Source organism: Rutidosis leptorrhynchoides, chromosome 3 (genome assembly GCF_046630445.1).
Source record: "Rutidosis leptorrhynchoides isolate AG116_Rl617_1_P2 chromosome 3, CSIRO_AGI_Rlap_v1, whole genome shotgun sequence".
Taxonomy (NCBI): Eukaryota; Viridiplantae; Streptophyta; class Magnoliopsida; order Asterales; family Asteraceae; genus Rutidosis; species Rutidosis leptorrhynchoides.
In genome coordinates this window covers 425,656,584-425,665,702 of record NC_092335.1, presented here as the reverse complement: position 1 = coordinate 425,665,702, position 9,119 = coordinate 425,656,584, and the positions used below count along the sequence as shown (strand labels likewise).

The 9,119-nt window shown below is 36.7% G+C and overlaps 1 protein-coding gene across 1 annotated transcript; it reads right to left on the bottom strand.

Moving 5' to 3' along the window:
- Nucleotides 1–1,665: 1,665 nt before the first annotated feature.
- On the bottom strand, nt 1,666–8,836 carry LOC139901449 (putative multidrug resistance protein). The gene is made up of 8 exons (XM_071884163.1): nt 8,648–8,836; nt 8,470–8,524; nt 7,201–7,388; nt 6,320–6,777; nt 5,217–5,757; nt 3,004–4,949; nt 1,909–2,265; nt 1,666–1,783 (listed from the first exon to the last, which is right to left on the bottom strand). The coding sequence occupies exons 1-8, from the start codon at nt 8,834–8,836 to the stop codon at nt 1,666–1,668; spliced, it is 3,852 nt and encodes a 1,283-aa protein (XP_071740264.1).
- Nucleotides 8,837–9,119: the final 283 nt, after the last annotated feature.

The window sequence follows — 9,119 nt, the reverse complement described above, 5'->3', positions numbered from 1 at the left end:
AGCCATACTTGTGTGTTTAACATTAATCATAAGCTAAAAGTGTCATTAAGTGTAATTAATCAAGATTAGTGTTTTATTGACCAAAACACCTTTGAATATGAAGGAGGCAACTATTCTAAGCATGTTTAAATAAGTTTTGTAAATTATAGATGCCCCGAAGTAGTCAAACATTTTTCGATCAAAAATCCAGACAAGAGAAACTGCGGTCGACTCACAGCTGACGGTGGAGTCGACCGTGTACCTTGTTTCGTGAAACCAAGGTACAGGGTATCCCACGGTCAGACCTGCGGTCGACCGTGGTCCTAACCGTGCTTCTTCAGTATTTTTCAAATGACTCTTTTGCCTTAACGGTTTTGTGTATTGGTCGTTTGCTAAAGATTGTGTAGGCTTGTGAACTTTTGTTATTCTATACGTTGTTTAAGCACACAAGACTTGGTGTCATCATCAAACAAAGTGGTTAACATTTGAATATTAATATTTAATCAGTAACCAACCGTTATAATTAATAATTTATTTATTATTTGTTACTTATTATTTATTATTCAAATAAAAACTTGTAGAAGAAACTTACACCTCCACTATTTTTCATGAAACATTAATAAAGCTTAATAAATTTGCATGTAATTTCATTGGTTTATTTTGGTTATCACCATTCTAAAATCAAGAATTTTTAAAAATGACGGAGAAGATTGTTTCGAGCTTGTTCAATTTATACGATGATCTTGATGATATAAACTTTGGTGATGCAGTTCAAAATATATTTATTGGTGGACAAGACGGAAATTGCGATGGGAGTTCTTTATTTGAGGGGTTAAATCCGGGATGCAAACCGGTTGTAAAAGGTTTTTTTAATGATTAAGGCATTATTGCTCCGTCCGAGGCTATTTTAGTAAGTGACCAATCTCCTAATGTGTTGACTTATAGATTGTCAATCGTAACGGAAAGATAATTGTTAAGGAGATGGTCGATGACAACATAAAGAAAGCGGCACGCTAGTGCGCTTTGTTGTTTTTGTAGTTTGTTGTAAGATTCGTGGGTATTTGTTTTGATATGTTTAGGTTATCGTTTTGTACTTATAGGGTTAGAATCGGTCTATTTTTTGTTTAGTTTGAGGTTCGGTGGTAGATAGTGATTGTATGGTTTTCAAAGTTTCTAAGTTGGACCTCTAAACTCTTGTATTGTTTCTTTCGGTGGAAATGGTTATTTATTTATTTTTTTTGGAATCGTTTTTGTTTTTATACGATTATTCGTTATTTTTGAAAAAAAAAAAAAAACATTTAAAAATACAATATCAATTTGATTGCTATATCTAGCATAGCCTAGAAATATTTACTTAATCGACTACTTTCATTCTTTTATGATAACAAAAACAGCCGCCAAGTTTCCGGCACCGGCAAATATCCATAATCGACTACTTCCATTCTCTTACGGTAATCTTTTACTATTGCTTTATGCACTTATATATTCGGTGTATCTAATCTATTCTATTCAACGAAAGCAAAATGATAAAATCGCCTCCAGGTATATAACCCTATAAAATTGATGTTTTTATTACTAGTAAATTAGTCGATTCGTGAATAATGCCCCTTTTTTATTGGCTAATACTAAAATACTAATACTAATTATGTTGAGCAACAATGTTCAAAAAAAAAAAAACAACAGTACCTATCGAGTTCCTGAATGCTGATCTAAATTAGTACTCAACTTAACATATACAAACTTTAATTTATACATGAATTGAACATAAATACTACTGTATGTTTTTTTTTTTAGTTTCAAGTTCCTGCACATAGAAAAAGGAGAAACCATATATCTTAAATTCAATATAATTCAAATTTAAACTAGTTTACTTTACAAAACCATGGATCCATGTTTGTTCTAGGACACACCTTAAGGAGATCGAGTTACCGGCCACCTTGCATTTTGACAAGATTATAATACGCTCCACCGCGAACAGAGAGCAGATCAGAATGAGAACCTTGTTCCGCTACCTTACCTTCTTGAATCACCGCGATTAAATCAGATTTTTGTATGGTTGAGAGACGATGAGCGACCACAATACACGTCCTTCCATTCATTAGTTTATCAATTGCTTCTTGAACTAAGTTTTCTGAAACTGTATCAAGTGCACTTGTTGCCTCGTCTAATAGTAGAATGCTAGGGTTCTTGAGCATTGCACGAGCCAACGCTATTCTTTGTTTCTGACCACCTGATAACTGCACTCCCCTTTCGCCACAGTATGTCTCGTACCCATCTTTCATTCCACTGTCAAAAGTTGTATGATTATGATAAATTAGCTATGCAATGTGGGTTGAGGAATCAGCATATTAATTAAGGCTCATTGCATTATAAGTTTAGCATACTTTTGGTAGATTTTTACATATATTTTAGGATATGAATCATAAGTTTTGAAAGTACCTTTACTTATTATAGGTGAAAAATTGAAGTTCATTAGCCAAATTATGTTATGATTTTGGAATAACGAGTAGGGGTTTTCAGTTTCAAACTGAGTAAACTGAAAACCATTCAGTTTCAAACTGATTAAATTGAAAACCAAACCAAATGAAACTGTAAAAAATTAAACCGGACTTGAATTCGGTATTTGTTTCAACTATGGTTCGGTTTTCAAACTTGAATTCAGTTTTATGTTCGCTTTTCGGTTTTATCTTTTCAAATTCTGTTTAACCGAAAACCGAATTCAACAAATAATACATACAATTAGTATAATTTACATAGACGAAAAGTCGATTTCAAAATCAAGAGTCGAACTTATAATCGATTTGTTATGATTATTTTGGTTAAAATATTCTTTTTTCGGGTTTTCCGGTTCTAACCGAAATCCAACCGAATTTGATTTCGGTTATTGGTTCAGTTTCGGTTTCGAAATTGAATTCTGTTTGGTTTTCGGTTTTGCCTCTAAAATTTTCAAAACTGAACAAAACGAACCGAATAAACCGAGGAAACTGGAAACCGAACAGATAAAAGTATGCATGATTTTAATACCTAATGAACTCATGAGCATTAGCAAGCATTGCAGCCTTCCTGATCTCAGATTCTTTAGCATTTGCCTTTCCATAAGCGATATTTTCACGAATGGTGCCTGCGAAAAGCGTTGGTTCTTGACTCACTAATGCGATATTCAATCTCAGAGCTCGTAAATTATAGTCTTTTACATCTCGTTCATCGATTAAAACAGAGCCTTTCAAAGGGTCATAAAACCTTTCAATCAACCCAATAATGGTAGATTTACCAGACCCACTCGGACCAACTAACGCCATTGAAGTTCCTTGTCTTACTTTAAGATTTAGTCCTTTAAACACCATTTGATCTGGTCTAGTCGGATACGCAAAGAACACATTTTTCAACTCTACACGACCCCGAATGTTGCCTTTATTCGATTCCCGACCCCACGAAGTATTAGGATCGATTTCAGTTTGCTTATCGAGAATTGCAAAAACCGAACCAACCGCGTTACTTCCTCTTGAAATATCCCTAGTCATGGACCCTGCATCGGCTATTGAGTACGCAGTGAACAGCAATACAAGAAACGCTTGAAAAAGATTCTTCGGTTCGATCATGTCTTTTGACAACAGCCTACCGCCGTACCAATACGCTAAGGCGGTTGAAGCTGCAGCCATAAACTGTGAGCTAGCGAGCCCGATGCCCGAGAAATACGACTGTCGAATGCTTTCTATGCGGGGCCCTTCTAACGTATCCTTAAAGAGTCCAACTATTCGTTTTTGAGAAGAGAACGCGGTTATGGTTCTATGGTTAATAACAGCTTCACTTGCTAATTGGCTTCCTTCTTTTTGTGCTTTTTGGGCTCTTTCGGATAAACTCTTCATCAGAACGCCTCTAGCGTAAAAGCTACCGATGAGAAACGGTTGTGCAGCCATTAATACGAGCGCTAGTTTCCACGAGAGTACTAACCCTAGTACGTAAGCAAACAAAGCCCCGAAAAATGCTTGAGTTAGTAACGATAAACGGTCTCCAACTAGAGAACGAACCATGTTAGCTTCGGTTGATAATCGTGCGCAGATAGCTGCACTTGTGTTCTCGTCTTGGTCATACCAACCGATCTCAAAAGTCAACAACTTTTCGAGTAGTTTTTCTCGGACCCGTGTGGTCAACTTTTCTCCCATAACCGCAAAGTAATAGTGTTGGGCGACAAACGTAAAGAAGCTAAAAACCCCAAGTCCTAAGAACACAAACGAGTAGATTCTTGCATGGCTAATGATCGTAGATTTATCGGGCCGGAAGTAAACGCTAATCAACCCACCCACACAGTATGCATTAATGGGTTGTACTGCACCCGAACCTATAGCCCCTATGCATCCGAATAAACCTTTGGGCCATTCGGGTGCGTTCATTTTCAGTAACCGAAACTGAGACGGGGCTGGGTGAGACGGTTGCCTCGAATGACCATCTTCGTCGTCGCTCTCATAAGAGTCATCAAATTGAACTGAGTAAGGTGCACTCAGCGAGAACGCAGGGCTGAATGGGTTCAGTGATGGGGTGCCCGGTGCACTTGACCGTGCACTTACTGGGCTCGGTGCAGCCATAGCTCTAGTACAACGACTAGGGGTGTTACTAGATCTATGACTGTACTCATTTTGCGGTTCTGATTGTTGTAGCTGCACCATTTTATAATATTCGCCATCGCTCATTTGCATCAGCTCATTGTGTGAACCTGATTCAACTACTTTCCCTGATTGAAGCACGTAAATTAAATTCGCCTTTTTAATTGTAGAAAGGCGGTGCGCAATTACTATTGTTGTCCTCCCAACTGAAGCATGATCTATGGCTTCTTGTACTATTCTTTCAGATTGTGTATCGAGAGCGCTTGTAGCTTCATCAAGTAGCAAGATTTTCGGATCTCTTATTAGCGCACGTGCGATTGCAATTCGTTGTTTTTGCCCACCAGATAGTTGAAATCCAAATTGCCCAACCTATAAACACAAGAATTACTAGATCATATCATTAATATTTTGTTAAAAACTTAAAATGGTACAAGCATGCCTTGGGACTAGTAGTAAAACGCAAAATGCCAAACGGTTTTTAACATTACACCACCAAAATATATCCATACAGCACTAAAACGGCTTTGAAACTGCTTTAGAGGTTTTTACAGTACAACATTTTAATGCATGTATAGTGGTGTATGAATAATTTTGATGGTGTACAAATCATTAGCCTTGTTGAAAATAACAACTTACATTAGTTTCGTATCCATCTGGCAACTTAACGATGTAGTCATGAGCGTTTGCTGACTTGGCAGCGGCTACGATATCATCCATCGATGCTCCTTCCTTCCCAAACAGAATATTCTCTTTAATCGACGTAGCAAACAGAATCGGTTCTTGATTAACCAATCCCATCTGAGATCTCAACCATTTAAGATGAAGTTTCTTGATCTTGTACCCATCCAAGAATATGTCACCCTCTATTGGATCGTAAAAACGTTGAATTAACGAAACAGTCGTTGATTTTCCCGAACCACTACCTCCAACCAGACCAACGGTTTTACCAGCTGGTACTCGAAGATTCAAAGCGTGTAGAATTGTTGTATCTGGTCTTGATGGGTAGCTAAAATAAACTCCCTTGAACTCAATTTCGCCTCTTACGTATGATAACGCCTTTCCTTTCTTATCTTCCGTATCTATAGTTGGCTTTCGGTTAATCATTTCGTTGATTCGAGTAGCAGCCCCTTGTGACTCTGTAATGGCAGTAAGATTTGGAAGTGCTGTCAAGATATTCCTGCAATATTCTAAAGATTTATTATCTCTACCCTCAAATGTGTCAAAAAATAATATCAACAAGAGTAAAATTTTATAACGATAGTTTACATGAAATTACATCAACCGTTTTTATCTTTTGCAAATTACATTGATCGTACGTGATTGATTGACTATTGCATGGCGGTCGTCCATGTGGTTTTCATGAAATTACAACAATCGTCCCTTGAAATATTACTCTGATCGTCCGTGACTTACTTAAAGTACGTTGATGGTCCCGACTTATTCAAAACCGTGTTAATCAAAGGGACGACATACACACATTTTAAGTAAATTAGGGACCATCGACGTACACTTTCAGATAAGGACGAATGATGAAATTTTAAAAAAATAAGGAAAATGGTGTAATAAAAATCACAAGGACTGTAATTTTCAAAAAATAAGGGTTATTGATATAATTTCATATCAACCACAAGAACTATAGATATAATTTACTCTAATAACAAATAAATACATAAACTTTTATCTCAAAATGTGTTTTTTAAGATTAATTTCATGGTTCATTTATATAGGAAGTAACTTACAATCCTGCCATTAGCACGTTAAATCCAGCCACAAAAATGTCGCCACCTTTTTCGCCATGTTTACTAACGAGAATCGATCCAATCCAAGCCTGAAACGCCCAACTAACGTACACCATTCCCAAGCTTCCGAGCATTAATCCTCGAGCCAAACCTTGTTTAATTCCTAATCCTGTTGTTGTTTCAAGTGCTTTGCTGAACTTAATAATGGTTTGAGTCTCTCCAACGTACGAATAAACGGTTCTTATAGACGAGATTGCTTGTTCTGCAATACTACCAGCAGCACCATATGATGCAACCATTGCCATGGCTACGTCCATCATGTGTTTACCGAATCCAAGAGCCGGAACAAGGATCATAACCGAGAATGGAAGAGCGGATAAAGTAAGCTTCCATGAGAGAACGAACGCAAATACGTGGCAAAAGAAGAATGATGACAAGTAGGCTAGACAATTCGGTATCTACATTAAATAGGCGGTAAAAAATGATTAAGTTTTTATTATTTAAGATACTTGTTTGATTCATTGTATTGCAGGTGGCTATATGGGTGGGTCAGAATTGTGCAAATGGTACCGGTTGACATTAGTAATTTTAGAATGGGTTGAAACGGGTCAGGTACGGTCAGGTTGACCCTTTTTCATTTCGAAACTTTTTTTTTATAAATAATAGAAGTGTTAGTTATGAATGAAGTTTGAATACATATAAAGAATAGACTTTCTGTTTATTTGACCCATTTGACCCGTTCCCTTTTTAGCTGTATTTTGTTATTTGACCCGTTTGAGTTGTAAAAAAGCTGATATAAGATAGTTCATAAGTTAATGGGTAAAAAATTCCCACCTTTTAATCGAATTTAATATGGCATTAAAAGTAAGCGAAATGAAAACCTTTTCACCAATTGTGATTTGAATTGTGTTGGAATCAGCAGATATAGTCGAAACAACTTGGTAGGTTGTGGAGGAGCCAGCTTCTTGGGTATCAAAAAAACCAACATCTTGTTTCAGGACGGATTTCAAATACTCGAGTCTAATTTTTGAAGTTTGTCGCTCTGCGGTTCTAGCCCAACAAAGTCCTTCTGTAAACATCAACGCATACCATCAATTAGTTAGAGATGGTGGAATGGGCGGGTTGGCAGTGGCGGATCTATGATTGGTAGTTAGTGGTGTCACCAGTTAAAACCTCAAAAAAATTCTACTAGATGTCTTATTTCAATGGTGTCACTCAAAAAAATGTACACTATCCAGTGACTGTCACTAGTTAAAAAACCAAAAAAAATTCTACTACATCGCGTATTTCAGTGGTGTCTAGTGCCACCACTGGGCCTATAGTAGATCCTCCCCTGCGGGTTGGACAAGATGGGTAATGGGTCAGAAATAGCTGACTTAATAATTGGTCCGGGCAACTCGCAAAGCAAGTTGTTGGCTCGAGATTAGTCAGTTCGCATAGCGAGCTGGAACACTCGGGCCCGAAAGGGAACCAAAAAGAAAACAATAATAATTGGTTATATATTACACTGGATGAATCATATTGAATTGGGTTGCCTAAAACGTTGTTCTTATTTCTTTGTAAATAATGTGTGCTAAATACGATTACAAGTTAATTGGGTTGCCTAAAACATTGTTGTTCTTATTTCTTTGTAAATCATGTTGAATTGGGTTGCCTAAAACATTTTTTTTTCCTATCACCGAAGCTTAGCTTGAGTGGTACGGGGTGATATCCAACTTGGGGTACTGTCAACCCAGATTCGATTCTCACTCCAAGCAGAGAAGTTTCCAACCATTGATGATACTGCCAATATCAATGCGATTTGGAAAGGTCTCTGGGGTTTTCCCAACCTTCGATCGTACTGCCAACATCGTCGCGAATTGGGTTTCCTCCTAACGCGTGTGTGAGTGACAAATGTGAGCATTCGATGTCGATATCGCCGCTCTAAAAAAAATAATTGAAGTGTTTTTCTTTTTTATTTTCCTTTTTTTTCGTTTAAGGATTTATGAGGTTTTATGATAGAAGTATAGCTTTAAATTTTGACCTCTGTTTCGTTTGAGGCTAACTTTTTAATAAGGTTAGAAATTGCCATCTATGTTCTAATTTTATCCCAAAAAAAGAGACTTCAACAAAATCAAAAATGATACAAGAATGGAAGTAAAACAACTTACCAACAAACGCAGATAGGCCAACCAATATTGCAACATAAAGCAACCTTAAAGAATACTGAAACAGAACGATTCAACAATTAGTGAGTACACAAGCGAAAACGAACCCAAAAAGCGCAACTCATACAGTACGAAAACACTCATACAGTATGAAAACACAAAGTATTAAACCATTAATTACCTTATTAACAATGGACATTCCAACTTTGATATGGGGATTTCCATAATCGTTAATGACAGCGCTAAGAACATACATCATTAACGGAATTTGTAGCCCATCTCCGATGCTCCCCAATATCCCAAACAACATTAAAAACTTGTCATACCCTTCTGCATACCCAAAAATTCCATCTTTTTTATCTTTACTCATCTCTTCGAGTTTACGAAAAATGGTTATTGAAAAAACCCTCAAAATGTGAAAATGAATGAGTAGTATTTCAGATGTTAAATAAGAAAATATATCACTTTCTTATGTATGATGGTATACTTAAGATTCAGTCATCTTCACAAAGTACATTTTTAAAAGTTATAAAGCCGGCATCGTCCTAATGGTGGAATTATTAGCTCTTAGAGTCTTAGTATTTGTCATTCCGGCAAACAATGTTGATTGCTACATCTCTATTCTTAATACTTTCCCTAAACAAAAGTATTTA

Bases quoted from the DNA above. Each gene is read 5' to 3' on its own strand.
- LOC139901449 (XM_071884163.1), bottom strand. From the start codon at position 8,836: ATGAGTAAAGATAAAAAAGATGGAATTTTTGGGTATGCAGAAGGGTAT. The intron at 4,950-5,216 runs GTAAGTTGTTAT...TTGTGTTTATAG, and splicing joins CAGATGGATACGAAACTAAT to GTTGGGCAATTTGGATTTCA. The intron at 2,266-3,003 runs GTATTAAAATCA...AACTTTTGACAG, and splicing joins AATGCTCATGAGTTCATTAG to TGGAATGAAAGATGGGTACG.